Genomic DNA, 20,280 nt, shown 5'->3' on the forward strand with positions numbered 1-20,280 from the left:
GCGGCGGCTTGTATTTCACTAACCTCCGCGGCTGCCTACTAAGCTCCAAATGTCACTGATGTCATTTTCCATGGCGAAACGTTGGTTATGATTCATAAATCACTCGCTCACCAAGCCTGCGGTGTCAATAGAGACATTTCACATGAAGGTTGTTGAGGTCAAGCATGAACACCAGGATGTGATATGACTCATATGAATTATGAAATCCAAATCTTTATTTATTTTTATGACTATTTCTTACTATTATTTTCTTTTTTTTTTGTTATTCATTTAGATCTTGACAGCGTGTGGACACAGTTAACAAATAGGCTCTTCTGCAGTCAGCACCAGTGTAATAGCATTTCTTATGGTCAGCCATTACTGCAGTACTGTGTGGAACCACAAGAGAGAGGTGTTTCTTATATTTCTCACATTTACACTTGACAATTATATTCAGCCTCTGTAGTTGGATTTCAGTGATGAATATTAAAGGACAGGTTTCAACCTCTGGTATATTTGTATGATCAATAAATGACAGTCCTTACATTGTGTCTGTCTAAGGGAATTCATGTGTTTTTGCTGTGCTTGAGGACAGTTCCACTCATCTAATGAATGTTCACTGGGTTCTTCTATTGCTAGAGAGAGAGAGGATTACAACTGTATTAAGAGTGAATTGGGAAGATAGAAAAGAAGAGAGTAGGTGCATCTGGTTTAGAATCATAAGTACTCTTACAGAATAAAATAATGCAAAAATGCATTTTGCAAACCAATTTCCTGCTCTATTAAACTGCTCTAGTCTGGATATTTTCATGATATTACAGATTACACTCTTGTTCTTTGGTTTTAGGAGTTTAGACACTGTGGGAATGAAACCTTTGACCTTCCAGTGATGCGGCGCTCTCTCTAACATCACATCAGCCTGCTTCGTATGGTTTCTAACTCTGAGAGAAAGCTGTTTATGGTCAAACACTGATCATATTGTCTTAGACTGTAAGAATATCACATGAATTTCTCACTCAGGAGTTTGCTTTCGGATCAGACGGCTCCGGTATAAAGCGGAGCCCCGGCAATATCATTGTTAAGAGGCGTGACAAGTGAGGTGTGTGTCTTTATCACACAGTTTGTTTGGTGCTATTTCAGGGCACAGCGGTGAGCGCAGAAGATTAAAATGGAGATCAAGTCGGCGACGAGAACACTGACTGTGTTTTCACGCCTCGAACACATCAAAACCTGTTAGTTGGCAAGGTTGATGAGATTTCTTTAGTTGGTTTTCCTTCTACATCTGACTTCCTTGTTTTTGCCTCAACTCCAAGGAATTAGACCTGAGCCTTTTGTCACCTTATGGTAGGAGATGAACGCAATTAGCTCATTTTCTTCTCGGTTGCCATGGGAGCCTGACAAGGTGTTACATGCAGGCACTCTTTGGTGCGTTCTCTGTCTCTGGGTCCTGATTAACTGGGCGTGGGGTTTGTCACCTGCATGCAAAGAAAGACTTGCTGTGTTTGATTAAAACAAAATGGTGGGGAGTGAAACTACTGCACTCTGAGTTTTGTCACTTCTGTGTTCAGTGGGAATGAATGCATGGAAAACAGAACACTTCAAACAAGTCTTAACTAGAAATAAGCTCCAACAGGCATTTTATCACACAGACGGTCGTGTGCAACACCTTGCCGGTGTAGGAACAGCATCGCTTTGTGCTCCCACTGTCACCGCTTCAGTTTACTGCCTTCCATTTACAAGGGCCACTGAGCCTCTGCATTAGTTTCAGTGTCTGCTCTCTGTATTGGCCCGACAAAGGCAATTGACTTTCTGTTCTAATGCTAAAATCCTGGACGAGTCTTCGGGGGGAAATTTCACTACACAAGGCCAAGCACCGGCGCCGCATACAGCAGCTGCATTTAGGTTTGGAGACTGGTTGGCACACTGGCTATCATTAAATATCACTGGGAATCAATGGCAAGCTGTTTCAGCAGTAATACCTTAGGCATTGGTTGTTATGAGAAATTAAGACTGTTTTTATTGTAAACTAGTAACTATCTAGGTGTTCATTCATGCTACTTGCTTCTATATTTGTACAAGCAGCTATTCAATAGGTATTTGTAACTAATGTTATTTGTACTAGTCACTTTTCTTTACTCTGTCTTCCAGTTGCAAATGCATGCCTGCTTGTTAAAATTAGATTTATGATATTTGTAATAAAACCCACAACTCAAATAGCCAATATGACAAGAGAAAATACACTTTGCACTATTTGCAACTATTAGATTAGTTTATAAGGCCTGACTGAGTATCAAACTCCACTAACTTCAATGCTGGTGCCACTGCGCTCTGTCACTAAATACTAAATCTAAAACTAAGAATGCAGACCAAGAGACATGAAAGGAGAGTCGATCATCTGATCACTGTACACAAGCACATAGATTTATTTATACAAATATAGTATGTATAACAATTGCATATCAACAATTTGTTGTCTTTTTTTTTAATCTGTATGGTAAGTACAGGACCATCAGCTTCAAAAATGCAAGTCAATTAAGAAAAGAGTACCTGTGATTTAAAGATACAAAAAGGGATCTGTGGTATTGAGATGTACTGCTCGGAGAGTGAGACCGGGACAGAAACACATAGAACTGATGATGAAATAGTCACTGCCTATCAATACATCCACAATGCCATTTTAAAGTAATAATCCGCAACATTTTCATGTAAATAAATGTTAATTCTGGCTACTTTCTATCACCAATTGATATAACAGAATAGTGATTCAACCTAAATCCAGTTCATGAAAGTTTTTCCATTTGCTGTCGGAGTCTAGTAGGTCTTTCTGGTTTCTGGTTTGTTTGTAATAAACAGAAGAAGAACTAGTTAGCATGAGCATGTGACCATGGCTGAACAGACTGAGGAAAGAGAAACTCAAACTGTGTGATTGACAGGTGATCTCTGGGGAGGTGCAGTGCAGAAACATCACAACAATGAGCGCTGTGCACTGAAGATGGAGACTAAATGAGAGCAAACACAGATCTTGCGGATTACCACTTTAAGTCTGGTCCCTTGAGGGTAAGCAGTCCAGATACTGGGTTGGTAACGGGACGTTTAAAAACACAGCTCCCTTATCGTTAAGGGGAAAGAAGGTAAAACATTCCACACAGTCTCATCGCCGCCCACGATTGTCAAGATGGAAACGCAAAGAGCAGATCCAGGAGGATGGTTTACCGATCATGCGATTCAGGTATGAACTATGTGCTAGTGTTGTTATACAACGAGTCGTTTTTAAATAATAATCTGCATGTCTAACAAAGTATACATAATATTTAAATGGAACGATAAAACTTTATGTAAATCTCTGATTTCATAAACTATAAAATAGACTGGCCTGAAAAATAAACATAATTCTACCATATGTTGACTTCCCACTCAAATTAATAATGTGCGACATTCTATTTGTCTCTCTGGAATCGTTTATAACTCATATTTCTGAGGACTGATTTGGAAATCTCTCTCTCTATATATATATATTCTCTGGATAGATCTTTACAATTGGAGTAGCTTACTTACAGTCTAATAATATTTTGTAGTTATTGCACATTAATTTTACATGCCACCTGTATATCAATAATCTCTTTCAATGGCACTTTCAATGGATTCATCCATCGAGTGACTGTTGTCCGTTTCACTGGCAGAAGCTGTCTCATGACACACAGTGCATAAGATCCAGTTTACATTAGCCTTACAATAGTTTTACTTCTGCACCGATCTCATAAACTATGTATCTGATCATGAATTCTATGAGGAAAAACTGAAGAATGTGTGTTATTGCTAAATCTACAAGAGTCCCAATACAAAATATTTTCTTGCTACAATATAGAAGGTAAAAAAGAGTTCACGTTTATCCAAAACGGGACAAGTTTGACACAAAAAAAAATCAATGGTCATTCATACACAGACACAAGCACCAGTTGAAGAATCAATAGAAACACCACTGTACAAATGATATCTATGGCAAAAATGGCAAAGGTGCCACGGCGTAATGGATGTCAGTAAGCAATCAGAAATGGATGGCTGTAAATGAAACAACAAACACAAGAGAGGGGGGTTTCATAAAGGGCAACAACCTTCAACTATTCGAGAACAACTTATAAAAGGGAATATAAAGTTAAAATGGACGACCTTCAGTGCTAGCCTCCCTCTCATGTTGTCATACGGGTTTTCAAAGCACCAATTTCAAGACAAACAGCTCTCGTTTTTGCTCAGTAATCGGTGGTACACTGGAAGGGAGAGAGTAAAAGAGTCTTCTACTGGTTGGTACAGTATCCTTCGCGGCGGCGGGACTCCTCTGGGATCCTCCGCGCTAAACAGATGGTCTTTGAGATCCGCCGTCTCGGTCTCCTTCACTTCTTCTTCTTTTTTTGGAACAACCTGCCAATGATAAAAAAAACACAACAACAAAAAAACAAGCTGAGAGCGAGCAAATGCCTTGGAGCTTGTTGGCAGTTCAGTCCTAGAGGCGGAGCGGGGATTGATGTTTTTGGACGCGTCTGCCGATGGAATCAAGCTCATTTTGTATTCCGTAATGATTTTCTACCGAATGATCATAGCTTTGATCGCTGTTTGATTTCGCCTCTGGGGGAACTGCCACTGCTCTTCAATGGGAACTGTCATTCTAATCAAGAACAATGCAGTTCTCACACCTACTTCAAATCCCCGTGAATTAATCATCTCTTGACTCTCCTAGTGCCCGGCTTACAGTAGATCCCTCTGTGACCTCGGCTTTGGCCCGGCCTGTGACTGTGCATATGGGAATGTGTGTGTGCGTGTTTGTGTGTTACAGAGAGAGAGAGAGAGAGAGAGAGACAGAGAGAGAGAGAAAGAGAGAGAGAGAGACACCAGGCAAACCAACGGGCTACGTTCGCGGCGCATCCTGCCCGCCCCGCATGTGTCACTTGGGCGGCAGCCTCTTGGCCGCCGAGGCAAATCTCTGCGGTCAGCATGCCGCCGTTGATAAAACATGATCCCTGCTCAGCTCCCTGTCTGTGGCTCCGCTACAACACACTGTTACAAGCTCCCAAATACCTTCCCAAGCCGCCCCGAGCCAAGTGCAAAACAAGAGATACACTAGGGGGATTTAGCGTCAAGCGGGCGGTGCCACGGAGAGATCCAAGACCTTGGAGACGTTCCCGCCTCCCATACGTCAAGGAAAAACTCCTTCTGGAAGGGGTTATGTAGAGTTATGGATACTGTATAACGTAGCTTCCTCTAGAACTTTGCTCGATGGTCCGATTAGCGTCTAAAACGTTTTCATTTTCAGTTTCACTATTCCGTCTCCAGCGGGGCCTGAGTTTGATTTAGTCTGACTGACAGTGCAGAGCTTTGGTCTAAATTTGTCCGCTGTAAAAATACAGTCTGTTTTCCTTTCCTGCGTTCGCCTACTGCAACTTTTATAAAGCAGAGAGGTCTGTAGAACTTCCATCCGGCGGTATAGGTAGCTTCCTAGTAGCAGCATCGCAGGCAGCGTCTACTTATCCACATACCTGCAGAGCACGAGCCGCAGATGTAATCGGTTTAGGCCTGAATAATTCACAGCCCACACAACGGAATCACTGACATAACACAGCCAAAACGGTTATGTCTGCACGGGGGAAACCGGCCGCTCGGTTTGCAAAACACTCCTCCGAGGTTTTTTCGAGCTTTCGAGCGGGATGGAAAACGCCTACCGCCCGCACATGGCCACGATGAAGAGTAGTCGAACCTTCATCCTCGCTCCGTCTCCGTGCCTGCGCTGTGCGTTTGCAAAATCAATTCATTTCGCTGTGGCATCTGTTCTTCGATTTGTTAGAGCAGGCATCGCGGCAGAGCTGACAGATGGATTAAGTTATGAAAGAACATGAAAATGGATGATAGGATCTCTTTCCCCATGGTAACACTTTAGCAGCTATTGGGTTCTCAAGCAAAACAGAACTTAAAAGGTGATGTGAGGATATCTGCGTCTGTGGCAAATATCCGCCTCTATCTTTTCATCACACTCGTCCACAGGTCCTCAAATAGCATGCACTTCTGAACCCAAACCCCTGTGACATGCAAAAATTCATAGATAATCTGAGCTCATCTCGACTTGAGCTAAATCCAGCTCAGGCTCAGTTATCCAGACCAGGACTCCATGCCAATACTACAGCAATAAGCCACGACAGGCCAGGCTTTACGGCAATTTTAGAGCAGTTAGGAGGCATTGTTAAGCTGATGATACACAGGCAAATTTTCCTGTGTATCATCACCTTTAGGCATGCAAAGCAAAGTTATTGCTTTTATAAAACAGCATTGGAATGAACTGAAATGTTTAAGCAATATTTTATTTTAAATCTATGCTAGTAACTCCTCGTAGTGTAGAGGTTAGAGAAGCGGGATCTTGACTGGAGAGTTACCGGTGCGAATCCCGGGGCTGGCTGGGGAAATATGGGTGGGGTGAGGTGTCTGCTCCTCCTCCTCCTTCACCACCCTGCACCCTTAAAGCAATGAAGCGCCTCACCTACGACATGTGGTTCTGCTGGGAGGCCAGGTTCTGCTGCTGCTGCTGCTGCATGAGGAGCTGCTGCTGCTGGCGCCGCCGGGCCGTGCGGAGCTTCTCGAAGCGCGCCTCCATCTCCTCCAGCACCTTGGGGGTGTAGCGGACCACCAGCTTCACGCTGTCCTTGGCCGCCTTCAGCAGCTCCACCGCTTTCTCGTGGTGCTCGCCCTCCACACTCTGCAGAGAGAGAGAGAGAGAGGTAGGGTGAGGAGGAGGGTATTTTTCTGGTAGTAACGTGAATAATGAACGTGACTCACTACAAGGCAGGTAGTGAGTAGGCATCCTTGCAACGGAGTAATGGTGTGTGTGTGTGTATGTGTGTGTGTGCGTGTGTGGTGTTCAAGGTCGTTGTAGAACTTCAGCCGGAACTGATTTGAATCGCTTTATAAAAATAGTAACCCCTCTTAGGGAAGAGGGGTTTTTTAAATTCCCCTCTGTTTTACAGACCCAGTGGCATTAAGTGGAAATGAGCAGTCAATGTTATCCAGTGTCTGCTGGGTGAAGATGTGCTTCTGCTCCACATTGAAGATACAGTTTGATGTCAATAGCTCTCCTGAATATTGAACTCACTTATCCACCAGGAAATCAGACAGCAGATGCTTCTGCTGCGTATAACAATTCCATTCTGTGAGAGGCTGGTAAAAAATTGAGATAAGATGTTTATTCCAGGATACAGCTTTTTTGTCAGGCAATCTTATCACAAACCACAGGAGAGGAGGGAGAGGAGGGAGAGGAGGGAGAGGAGGGCTGTGGGCTATCTCCATTTCAGTAGATGGGTGTAGGCTTAAATAAATACATGCAGGAAACCTTATTTACACATTTGTAGCCAAGACTCCCAGCTAACCCCCTCCACCACCCACCCAGCCAGCCTCTCACCCATCCACACACACACACACACAGTACTTTCATGCTGTATCCTCCCGAATCGTCTGGCCGGACATACCACGCCGTTGACAGACAGCAGCTGGTCGCCTCGCTTCAGGCCGCCGTGCCTCTCGGCCACGCCCCCCGGGATGATGCGGGAGATGTAGATGGGCGAGTTCTGCTCCTTGCCGCCCATCACGTTGAAGCCCAGCCCTTCCTCCGTCTTGGGCAGCTCCACCACCCGCGGGTGGGAGTGGCCCTCGCTGGCTGCGAAGGCTGCGACTGTGGCCTGCGGGAAGAGAGGCGAGAGAAGGGAGAGGTGCTAGGTTAGCTTTAGAGGATGCTTTCCTGATCGCTGATATCGCCAGTAGTCATGACAATAGATCACCTAGAAAATGCCAATACAGGATAAGGTGCTGTAAAGGTGATAAAGGTGCTGTGTGTCGCATTTTAACATAAAAAAATATTTAGCGCATTAATTTTTGCGACATTAGGATAATGCCCGTAAACAAACAAAACCATCACCAAGAAGACTGACAGCCTCCACCAGCCTCTACTCTGTATTTTACATTGTGTGCCACCGGATCGGATTTGGCGGGAAATCTGCTGGACTGCTTTACGGCACAAAACAGGAAGAGCACAAACAGCGCAAACAGAGCCAAAGTTTTAGAGTTTCTCTCAATGGAAGATGGTGGAAGGACTGAAAGACTGATGGAAAAATCACTTCCAACATGTTGATCCTCTTCAGTAAAGTGAAAGAGAAACGATGAACGAAGCTAAGACAGGGTTTATGTGAAATGTGGTCTTAATTTTGACAAACATTAGCACTAACAATACTGCTGGTGTGAGATAGAGGCTACCAATCATCATCTCATTTGTTTACAGTTAATTAGACAATGATATATTGATGATAAAAATGCTACACACAGCACCTTTAATGTATGTTCGAGTCCAAAATGAAGCTGTTTACTCTTCTTGGCGAGTAAAGACTACCACACGTTCCACTGAAAACGACTGCAAAGGAGGAATCAAATTTTAATACCCTCGTAAACCAAAACTCTCATTTTAATATTGTCTTGAAGCTGGAGAGAACCCTTGAACTTCTAGCGCACCTTCTCCTTTCAGTACGGGTAGCAATAACAAAGCGATGGGATTTAGTCGGGACTGGGGATTTAGACTTCACATGAGAAGTTTCCTGGCTTTCTAAGCACGTGGATTAGCACTTCTTCCCCGTTCTTCCCCGCTGGAGGAGCAGCCAGATAACTTTCACCCTCCGTATACGTCTCTACCAGCCGGCTGAAGTTCTTTGAACCGCAAGCCCGCGAGCTCCTGGCTCCTCGCGCGCCCGGAACAAAGCGCCCGCGAGCTTGTTAGCCGAGCCTGGGAAAGCTAATGGCAGAGGAACAGAGAGAGAGAGACGCCCGGTGCCCACTGATGCACAGATGCACTGCCACAGGTGCTTCACTGTCAAGTCGGCATCATTTATGATAGGTGGGTTGCAAAAAAAAAAAAAAACAGCCAAGTGGTGGTGGTGGTGGTGGTGGTGGGGGTGGGGGTGGGGGTGGGGGGGTAGCTGTCAGAAGCTTTTGCAGATGTGTATCCAAACTCCTTGGCAGCAGGCGAGAAGCTTTGGCACTTTGAGGTCTTCAACGCTCCCCGCCAGCAGCATCCCCGTCTCCGCTCTCTCTCTTCCATATTCATATTCGCGTTCATATTCATATTCATTCCTTCTCTCTTTTCGCTCTCCGTTTCCCTCCTCTCCTCTCCCACTGATTGTATTCCACCAAGTTCCCCTCCTTTTCTCTCTCCTTCTCCTTTTCTCCCTCCCTCCCTCCCTCCCCCACTGCGAAGCTAAAAGGCAGCTCCTCAGCATGCATACCGTCGCCTCCCAGGCCTCACAGCACATCGACCTTCACAACTTCATCTTGAGCTCCCGTGGAAAAAAAACAAAAAACAAAACAACCCGGCATATGGCCGGGCTCCTCTCAAACGCGGGAGACTCGGAGGCGAAACACATTTTAAATGAAAGCGCGTCCTGGTAAACACACTGCGCTGTATGTATATGACTTATACACATCCAAAGTCATTTGATCATCAGCTCCAACATTTCTCTAGAGCCCAGGCAGCCCAGATAGTCCCTGGTCTCCATTAAGATTAGTAATAAAGGCCCCAGGCCAGGAATTAGAGGCTGAATTGATTTAATTAATGAAGCAATCAAAGGGAATCGAGTCATTCAGGTGAAACACAAATCTCGTCTGTCTGGAGATTGGCCGCCTCGCTAACTGAAGCACTCCAGAGGCAGATGAAGAGAAGGCTCAGTCACATATTTCACATATTTCATCACTGTTGCTGCCGCGGCTTGTGGACTTGGTTTTCACTGGCGTTGCTCCGTGCCTCTGTTTTCCTTTCAGGCCAGTGGTCTGTGATGCACTTGAGATGTACTCGAAGATGAGGCTGATGATGATTGTTCACAAACGGCAGGGTGACTTGGCTTAGTGAACAGTGTCAGAAATACTTCACTTTCAGAAACACTGTGGCGTCTCATTCCAGCGCTCCCATTTGAGAGCGAGCGTCCCCACGGCTGAGCCAGCTTAGGCCATTTACTTAATCGTCCCATGAGGAGACGGAGATGCGATCTTTTAATATAGACTTAGGAGCAGGAACTTTTCAAAGTTTGTGGCAAGGAAGGAAAAGCAGGAGAGCTCTAAAGCTACTTAAATCAAGCCTTCATAGTCGCTTCAGGCTTCCTTTAATATTTTAGAAAAAAAAAGAGACAAAAACTTCTTTATCCGGCTACACTATCACAGTTTGGGTCTCTTTGTAGAGTGAAAATCACCCCATCATCAGTTTGATTTTTATCTTTCAAGTCAGGCATGATGCCCTCTTGATCAAGGACAGGCATTATTACAAACAAAAAAGATATATACAGTATATTTGGAAGAAATCAATGAGATTGATTTGGTGAAAGCCAACTCCACACTTGGCTTTCGTACACAATTCCACGAAAAATGAATTACATTTGTTTTTTATTTACCACAGTCACACATAGTGAATACATAGTGAAAACAATACAACAGTGAGTGGAATTTTGACGAAGGCATCATGTTTCTGTGCACGCTGCTTAACCAAGTGTTCAATAGCTCTTCACCTGCTAGATATATGTATTCACTCAAAAGACTCTGTGCTGCTGGGCTGGAGGCGGAGTGGTAGGAGGCGGGCCGGAGCCAAGAGAAAGAGCTGCAGGTTATTCAGCAGCACACACCACTCCAACCCTCTGCGACCCCCTCCCATACACACACACACTATTCTCTCGTGTTCGTATCATCTCTCTCTATTCATTTCTTTTTCTCCCTCCCTCTCCTCTCCATCCCTGTGATGTATTGGAGAGGAGTGGACCCAGCTGGACAGTGAAGGGGATCTGAGTTGCACTCATCTTCCTCCTCCTCCTCCTCCTCCTCCTCCTCATCTTCATCCTCTCCCTATGAGATCAGATGAGCCTGCTCTCTTTATTCTCCTTTCGTAAAAGCCTGTGTCTCTTGCAGGCAAGGAGCTCCATGGTGAGTTCTGTTCAAGTGTTTGCGCACAAGCTCATTTCTTTTCCACACCAAAGTTGCTAAAGTTTAATTCACTTAGGCTATATTCAAAGTCAATATGGCGCCATACATTATAAATGCTACATAGCATTACTTTTAGCATGGCCTTAAATCTATCAAAATACATGTGTGGTAAACAGTTAAACACATGAATGAAATGTAAAGTTGCAATTGCAGGTGCTAACATTCTACGCTAACTAGCTAGCTAACGTTGCCAATTGACCACATTAGCTGTTGCGTGGGGGAACATTGGGCATTGTTTCTTCTCTGGTTTTTCCACACTGGACCACTGAATTTCAACTGGGAACTTCCAATGTTTGACTTTGAATTGAATGCAGCATAAGCACACACATCTTTTTGACATATGGTTACATCCATATGAACAGTCATCCAAAAAAATCTGATATGAGTAGCAACTTGGATTTGTGAACGCCTGCAGCGTTAGCTTGGTTTGGTTTATGATAAAAATGTAGATTACAATGACAGTGAACAATGATAAAAAAAAAAAGACCAAAAGAAATAAATGAAGCTAATACAGACAGTCTATCATTTATGACAGTATCAAAGGAAATATGTGTTCACGCTTTTTTTTATATATTATTTCAGAGGGACATTTCTCATCCAATCTGTGCTGTTACATAACACAAACTGATAACAACCTTGATAAGAAACTGAAAATGTCTCGTTAATAGTTCAGAGAAAAGCTGAATGAAGATTAGATGCGAATCTAGTGGCTGTTAATATGATGCTTCAGGGTGAACAGATTAGCAAAACCAGCTGCTATCTGTCTGGAATTAAAGATGCATCTGCAGATCTGAGGAACATCAAATGTATTGAGTAACTGGAGACGGAGAAACAAGGCTGAGGAGAGGGAAATTCTTGAGAATTCCTTTTGAAAGGAAAGGTTTCACAGCATTAAACTTTCAGCCCGTTCAGAGCTATGATGTGTTGTCAGACTTTCCTCTGGAAAGAAATGTCTAACTTTGCTTTTGACGGCAATATTAGTTGCAAGTTTGTTTGACCTTACAAGGTTTTTCCCAAGAATATTTACCGCCAGTGAGTGTACTCAGGACCCAAACTAAACAAGCCATATGCAGCATGAGAATACACTAAAACATCATGTACAGCCAGCATATTATGAGTCCATGTAGCTTAAAGGAGGGAATCCATTTGAGTTTTGAGACCCTCTGAGAGAGGCATTAAATCTAAATATACACACTTTTTAGTGAGGACAAATTATGTACTTTTGGCCAGTAGAGCAGATGAACAAGATTCTCAACCTTTTTCATATCAAGGACCCTAAGTTAGTCCACATTAGAGCCACGGACCCCCATTTGATGACCCCAGGAAGACTAGTCTATCACTTGTGCATCAACTAATGGGGATCCACAATAAACAATAAACAATAATTTGATGAGATTTTCTCTCTCAAACCCAAATCTGAGAATATTTTTATTGTTAGATATGATTTTGTCCAGAATTCCATGATTATCTGTATTGCAGATAGAGAGATAACAGAGAAACTATGATCAAAACAGCGATCCCTCTACATTCTCTAATTGTGTTAACTTCTTGGAAATGAAACAATCGTGAAGTTGAACAATTCATCAATTTGCTGGGGACCCCTGCAACCCTCTCAAGGACCCCTGGTGGTCCCCGGACCCCACGTTGAGAACCACTGTTGTAGAGTAATGCTATTAACAGATATTTTACCATCCATTATTTGTAGTTTTCAATGGGTTGTAGTCATATTAAAATGATTAATGCAGACAATTAAATGTAGAACCAGATCTACGAACCACTTCTTACCTTAGCTGTGGCCCGCGCCTGGTACTCTGGACAGCCGTTCACTGTAATCGTTTCATGCATGTACTGGTACACCTGAAAGAGATGAGTGGAGAAACAGGTGTTACAGCTATGTTTCACAGGAGAGAAAGTCTTGACCCAGCGCCTGAACTCAAACAGCGCATTTCCATAGTCAGACAGTGCTGTGCCCTCACAGCTGGCTGAAGGTACATGTGCTGCATTAACAGTGCCGGCAGCACCACATGGCACTGAGGCCCAGAGCCACTAAAGGTTTGCGCAGGGAAGAACGCGCTACATCATCGAAATGACCAAATCAGAATGCATAATCAGTGGAAAGCTGCCTAATAGCACTGGTCAAAAAAATAGAGCCTGTTTGCACCTGTCGTGGCTATGCATATGCAAATGGTAATTATGTAAATCTCATTGTTTTGCCCACGTAATGTGTAATTATTGTAGCGTGTATAAGATCCTTTTAAATATGGCGTAAAGGGTTTGCACATGGAGTTTGGCATCATCGCCAGCAAGTCAGGAAGCAAGGGAGAGGATTCGAATCAGATCAGAGAACGCTCCAGTTATAAAGAGTGCTTTAGGGAAAAAGAAGGCCAACCTTGGAATAGTCTTAAAGCTGAAGCATGCAATTTGCACTTGAAATTGGTGATGATGGGTTCTATTCGGTTGCATAGTGCTCTTTTAGAGAGCTTGTTTGTGCAACAACTTGATTTGCGAAAATTTCTCAGCGAATAAGACGAAAACTCCAAAGCAACCGAGGCACAAAGAGAATTTGGAAACTGCAATCTGAGAGTATAAACCAGTTAGAGAGGAAAGAGTAAAGAGAGGTCCTGAAATATACTTTTGAATGGAGAACAAGCCTTCAGAACAGGCAGTAATAGATTTTTGCTGGGCCTGAACGTGTGCCAAGACATTAGTTGTTGTATGTCCACTCTGGTAAAAATCTATTCACCAAGGCAGACAGAATCAATGTAGACAGCTGACCTTTCCAGTTAATACGTGTCTTTCAGAGACATCCTTCAGCTGAACTTATTCAAAGAAAAACAGAGAAAATAATATAACACAAGACAGAATGGTGGATAGGAACTTTCATATAGCTGGCAGCTTTTTCTGTAAAGGTTCTTGTGAATGCAGCCATCCAAAGGGATCTCCGCTGAACCCCTATGCACTGCGTCCAAATCCACTGCCTTCAGACACACACAGAGATACGCCTCATCCCTCCATTGTGGAAAGCAGATGATGAATGGTACAAAATGAGGTGAGAGGTGGCTTTTAAATGATTGAGATGTTTAGACTGCACTCTGGGTCTCAGTGGAAGCCTTTGCTCTGAGCCGGCGTAATTGACTCCACGAAACACATGAATAACAATAAAGGTCAGCGGACAATTTATGTAAGTATAAGCATCCATCATTTGAAGTGTAAATTGCATTTACGACGCCTGCTGCTGCATGATAAAATGGGCAATCAAATTAAATCAGACTTACGAAACATTCTTAGAAACAAGTATATTTTAGTTTACAGTGATTTCTCTGTGCACAGCGAACGGAAAACTAATATTTACGCTATGTTAGGACGCTCAGCTCAGTTATGATTTTGAATCATCGGCTTCAGCTCTGTAGAATATGTCTCTCTTCAAAGCGGGGCGGCTTGCCTGGAAGCGATCGTGCCTGCTAGCTTTGACACGGCGTGCCACAGTGCAACGTTACAAAGCTTCTCTGAATCATCAAAAGGACGTATGCTCATAGGATATACAGCGATGAGGTATTTGTATGTTGAGACTTCAGAGAAGGGAAAAAAACAACAAAAAAACAAAGGGAGTTTGGCGGTGTGGACTACAAAAATATCCCTGTTTGCTCATGAATCTTAAAGATACAACAGACTGCTCTGGAGAACATAGCTCTATATTTCAAAAGATCATTTTTTGCTTTATAACATTGATGCATTAGGAAAAGGGAACCTGCAATCCACACACACACACACACAACTCCCAGATGATACATTTTCCCCAGGACTTTTTCCACCTTTGCACTTTTTGAAGCCGAGTGCAGCTTTATAAATGCCATGAAAGGTTTTTTCTGCCTCTTTCTGCCTGCAGTATGGCTTCCTTTTTCCTCAGTCATCATTTTTTTTTTAAACTCAAGAACCTACACTAGTACAGCTACTAATTACAAAGAACTGTTTAATCTGGGCGCAACAGTCTCTCCTATTATTTGGGTACATCCTTGCCAGACAGCACCAAATCTGTCTGCAGGCGGGCCAGATGAATACAGATGAGCTTGTCTTCTTCTGATGGGAAATGGGGCGCAGTCTCCCTATAGTCCTGAATAACAGAGCCACAACATGGAACAAATCGCTGTGGTCTTTTGGATGTCAGTCTCCCCTTGTTGTGACTGCACTTTGCTCTAAAAGGTCCAATGTCCTGCAGGCATCTCTTCAACCCCCCTGCTGTCTTTCCTTTTGCCAGGCCAATACCTTCAGCCCAGTCCCTGGTTCACTGGGTGCCCACCACAGAGGAGGCTTTACATTAACCCAGATCCACTTCATGTCAGTGGAGCACACACACACACACACACACACGCGCACACACACACACACTATGCCTGATGGGATACCGTCCACTGGCGCCCAAGAGGAAGACGCCATAAAGCCTGATGCAGCAGAGAGAGAGAGAGAGAGAGAGAGAGAGAGAGAGAGAGAGAGAGATGCCCGCGGGGCAAGTGACGTGACAACGCTGTTTGTAAGCACGGCTTCCTGCTTCCTCTACTGAGCCAGAGAGGAAAGAGGGAGAGGGAGAGAGAGAGAGAGAGAGAGAGAGAGAGAGAGAGAGAGAGAGAGACGCCTGCGGGGCAAGTGACGTGACAATGCTGTTCGTAAGCATGGCTTCCTGCTTCCTCTACTGAGCCAGAGAGACAGAGAGGAAAGAGGGAGAGAGAGAGAGAGAGAGAAAGAGAAAGAGAGAGAGAGAGAGCAGTATGGGAGGTCTTCGCCTGGCTCTGGTTGGATGTGGTTTTTGGGAAAAAAAGGGGGGTTGCTGCTCCCAACCAGCGCGGCATTTAACAACGCTCCTTCACAGCCTCTCCCCTCTCGATGATCTCACCGTGACACGGAGCCAGAGTATTGAACCGAGGCTGAGTCAACGCACCTCTCATCCTTCAACTTAACGCGACGTGGGAGGCAGAGACACAGCTCGAATGGAATCAACACAAATCCTCAATCCTCTGTGCTTTTGCCTTTATGAAAACACAGGGTCGATTATGTTGATTGAAAAACTCTGCCGAAGTGGAAAATCGACCGGGCAATGCTAAAGTTGATGAAAGACATTTTGGCCTTCCCGCGTTCTCCGTAACAAACAGGGGCATCGGCGGGTCTCTCTCTCTCTCTCTCTCTCTAACCCGATAAGCTGCGAATTCCCACTCTCCATCATTTCCAGTTGGTTAGCTCTCCCAGTCATCTCGTCTTGTGTCCTTCCTTTCCCATTTGCAAGGCTGATTGACCCTGACAACTCATTCAGGCTGATGCGGCGAGACGAACGCGGGGCGCCGAGAGATTCTCCCCCAGTGTCACTGATAAACGTGGCGGGGGGGGGGGGGGGGGGGGGGGGGGGGGGGCAACCAGCTCATCAAACTCCGTCTCCTTCTTCATTTAGCCCAACACTGCTGAACAAGCTCTTTTCCCCCGCCGAACCATTCCTCATATTGACAGCCGGCCCCCGTCATCCATAACAAGGCTGATTCATGTTCGGTAGATTCTATTGACGGTTTTGGAAGTGGACTTACAGGGCGGGTTTCAGTCTACACACAGGATTAGCCCAGTCCACCTTGTCAGTTTCTCACTGCGACCACCAGACTGTGAAATGAGCTCGCATCGCATATGTGTGAAGGAAGAAAAGTCATATCTAGATTACAACGGGCCCGGGATTTATAAAGGTCATCCGCATTAATGAAATGTCACAGAGGTGATTCTGATAGAGTGGAACAAAAGGAGGCTCGGACTTAACGGTTTAACCGACGCTTAATGGCTCTTTTAACTTCGGAGAGCGTTTGGCGGCGATGGCGTGTGATGACATCGCAGGGAGGGAGAGAGAGAAGAAGAGAGGAAAGCTGTTCCTGTTACACGGCTGACGTTGGGAAACATTTTGTTGCGTGACGCAGCGTATCGGCTGGGAGAGAGGGACGCTACGTGTGTGTGAGGGGAATATGTCATCAGGTGGAAAAGTGAATCCTGTGGTCTCTCTCGACACAGAAAACACACACAAACAGACTCATGCATGTCAGGGCGTTAAAGCCGACGCAATTGCTCTGCTCTTTGCTCCCCCATTGAGATTTCCATTCGTTCCATTCCATTCGTCGGCGAGGCTGTTTTTCCCAATTATTTCCCATATGAACACAGAGGACACAGCTGTTGCGTGCCGCGATATTCCACCACAACAACTCCTCTGATGCTCTGCGTAATAACAGTAATAACTGACGCAATAGCCACCCTTTCAAGCCTGTCCTTCAGCTGGCTGAGCACTATAGCGAAAATGCATCGTATCATGGCAAAGCATCGGCCCTCACGAGCCTGTAATCGCCTACAAACCATAGTCGGCCTCGCTGGCAACCCACTAATCCCAGCGCTTCTCTGATGGTTTCCCCGGCGACTGTGTGCAGCCAGCGCTTTGTGGCTGAAGTGGTTTTCCGTCTTTGCCTCCTCGCAAAGGGCAGCTGCCGTTGAGGCCTTTTCAGAGGTTTTTGGTTTTTTCGAGAACGGGTTGTCATCGCACTCCAGCGGCTGGCGCTGAGATCAGTCAGGCGGTTGCCAGCCTGTTGCCGTCGGTGCCAGGATGTGCCAGGCTGGCCCGACTCCGCCTGGAAGCCCGGCCAGAACGGAGCACATCTGAACCGTAGTCCCTGTGGGGGGAGAAGACTAGTCTTTTCTTCCTCTCGCCACCCTGCATGATGTCATTTACGCAACATTATGTCAGAAGCCTTTCCCCTAACAGCTATCATTGCCAGTGCTGGGTAACCTGCCATTATCATAACTAGACACTGGCATAAAAAAGGAATGACTGTCTCTGAACTGTCAAATGTATTCCTATTTTATGAAGGGTATCTTATAGTAAGTTAACCACCAAAAAAGTTGCTCCTGCTTGAAAGCCAGAAATCTCAGCTGATATCGATCAATAACCCTATCAAATCCAACAGCCATCACAGATGCAAACAGTCATTGTGTGCTATGAGGCAGTAAAAATATGTCTTATTGCCCCTTTAATTTACAACATAATTACTACTTACAGCTACTCATCGCATTTGTCTGCTTTCATTCCCAGGGAAAATTATACGTTCACTGTGTTTATAATTAACATGCAACATAGAAGCCATTGTGGCATCTGGCAGGTTTGCTTGATAAATACATGTTGTTTTTATTACTGGTGATACTAGATCCTATGGACCTGTGGTTATCAGCCCGTGTAGTGGCGATATGTAGAGTCTATTTTCCTCTCCTGCTGGTGAATGGTGCTAAGATGACCAATGAGTGGGTGGCAGTTTGTATACATGTGAATGTAAGCATGTAAACAAGGGTAGAAAATCAAGCCCTCGTGTTTATAATGCATGCTGTATTTTTTTTTTTCCTGTAAAATTTGATGAAAAACAATCTCAAACAGTGACTACATTTGCTTAATTAAAATTCAGTGTAATGAGCTTATCAAACCTCCAAGTTAATGAAATGCTCGTAATGTTTTCCAGCCCTGTGATGATTTAAAAGCTTTGTGTGAATTTTTTAAGCAATCAACTTCACTGTGCCTTGGAGTTTTGCTGTTCAGCCTTTGCACTAATAAGGTTGAGAACCGCTGCAAGAGATATTATAGTTGTTGAAGCAACAGAATCACTGACATTTCCATTTTGCTGCTCTATTGTTGATTGATACAACACAATAATGACTCAACCTACACCCAAATTATGAAATAAAAGCTTTTCCATTTGCTGTTCTAAACACCCGGAGTCTGGTGGGGCTTTCCTGGGAGGAATCCTCTGTGATGCGCTTTATGTTTCCGGTTCGTTTGGAATAAACAGAAGAAGAACTGGGTAGTCAGCATGAGCAGTGATAGCCACCATGGCTGAACAGACAGAGGAAAGAGCGCCACCTACAGAAACTCAAACTAAGGAAAAAGACGCCAAAGTACCGCCCACACTGTTTGATTGACAGGTGATCTCTGGGAAGTGCAGTGCAAAAACACCACGGCGATAAGCACTTAGCACCAAATATGCTACCAAAATCGAAAAAGAAGAATCTCACTTTAATATCACTTTAATAAGAAATACCAAAATCACTAACTATGGCTGTGAACGGATGAACACTTTCAAGGTGAATTCCAATTGCATTGAACTTGTAGCTAAAGCCTTGAGTCATGCCGGTGTGATGTGACGAGTGACTCACCTCTCTGATGGCTGTGCAGAACTCACTCTGAAGGACCTTCTTCAGGGACTGGAGCTTGTGTCCAGGGACGTCGCCCGACTCCTGCAGCTTCTCCAGCAGCTCAATGGCCCTGGCAACATCTGGCAGAGCGAGAGAGAGAGAGGGAGAGAAGGAGAGAGAGAGAGAGAGAGAGAGAGAGAGAGAGAGAGAGAGAGAGGGTGAATTTGTGTGTGTAGATGCATGTGTGCACACGTGTCGAAGGGACAGAGGGGAAAAAAAAAAACGCTTCATTCAATTACATTAACAGCGGAGCCCTGAGAAAGACGCTGGAGCGAATCAATGGGCGGGATAATGGAAATAGACTCAGTCAAGGCCAGCAGGGGTAAGAAAGATAGAAAAGCAATCCCACCCCAGCCTCGTTTGCACGGGGTCAATTCTATGCATGAGGAAAAAAAGGAATAAGTCCGGCGCTTATTTGTTCAAAGGTAACAATTCCTGGCAAGAGTAGGCACCGGCGGGCATTACAAACCATTTTAACCAAGCCATTAGGCCTTAAGTTAGAGGCTGCGACTCTGGGGTCTAGCGAGCTCTCCTCCCCTAATTACCTCACACTGAATGAGCCGGCCGGCTTGGCTGATTAATTTCTTGCCCTCCGAAGCTGGCAGGCCAAATGGAAATACATACTGGAAGGAGAGGGAAATGATATGGTACTCAATCACTGGACTCCTTTGTCAAAAGGAACTAATGAAAACATCTGGGTCAAAATCATGTTTTATTCAGCTCGCTTGTTCAGGAACCTGTGGCTGCACATGCACCTATGATGTGTTAATTTCCCGACAAAGGATGCAAATTTACGTAGAATCTGATTTTCACCCCGAAAGACACTGGGGTGTGTTGTTATTGTTGCCTAAGCTACAAGATGTTTTATCTCATAAGACAGTTTTGTGAGTGCTTTCCAAAGTAGACTGCTTACATCCTTTTTCCAGTTTGTTTACTTCCTTTTTCTGACATAATTTGTCACACACAAATGACACACACCCTTGGCAAGGTCGTAACCGTTCACCCCCCTCTGTT

General features: G+C 44.6%; 1 protein-coding gene across 3 annotated transcripts in view; it reads right to left on the reverse strand.

Annotated features, from left to right (window-relative positions):
- Positions 1 to 2,405: 2,405 nt before the first annotated feature.
- The window catches only part of lin7a (lin-7 homolog A (C. elegans)), a 28,128-nt gene continuing 10,253 nt past the window's right edge, over positions 2,406 to 20,280 (reverse strand). The window contains exons 2-6 of one of the 3 annotated variants that reach the window (XR_011694765.1): positions 19,228 to 19,346; positions 12,805 to 12,876; positions 7,482 to 7,691; positions 6,396 to 6,715; positions 2,406 to 4,395 (exon numbers count right to left, since the gene is read on the reverse strand). Coding sequence is in view for 2 of the 3 variants with exons in the window: in XM_071512388.1 (XP_071368489.1) it covers positions 4,368 to 4,395; positions 6,504 to 6,715; positions 7,482 to 7,691; positions 12,805 to 12,876; positions 19,228 to 19,346 (641 nt within the window). In the remaining variant the exon portion in view is untranslated. The remainder of the gene's footprint in view (positions 4,396 to 6,395; positions 6,716 to 7,481; positions 7,692 to 12,804; positions 12,877 to 19,227; positions 19,347 to 20,280) is intronic. The other 2 variants (XM_071512388.1, XM_071512395.1) reach the window with 2 other exon arrangements.

The sequence above is a fragment of the Centroberyx affinis genome, unplaced genomic scaffold, assembly GCF_046629955.1.
Source record: "Centroberyx affinis isolate AG114_WGS23_722 - 3 ecotype Tasmania unplaced genomic scaffold, CSIRO-AGI_Caff_v1 ptg000277l_1, whole genome shotgun sequence".
NCBI classification, from domain to species: domain Eukaryota; kingdom Metazoa; phylum Chordata; class Actinopteri; order Beryciformes; family Berycidae; genus Centroberyx; species Centroberyx affinis.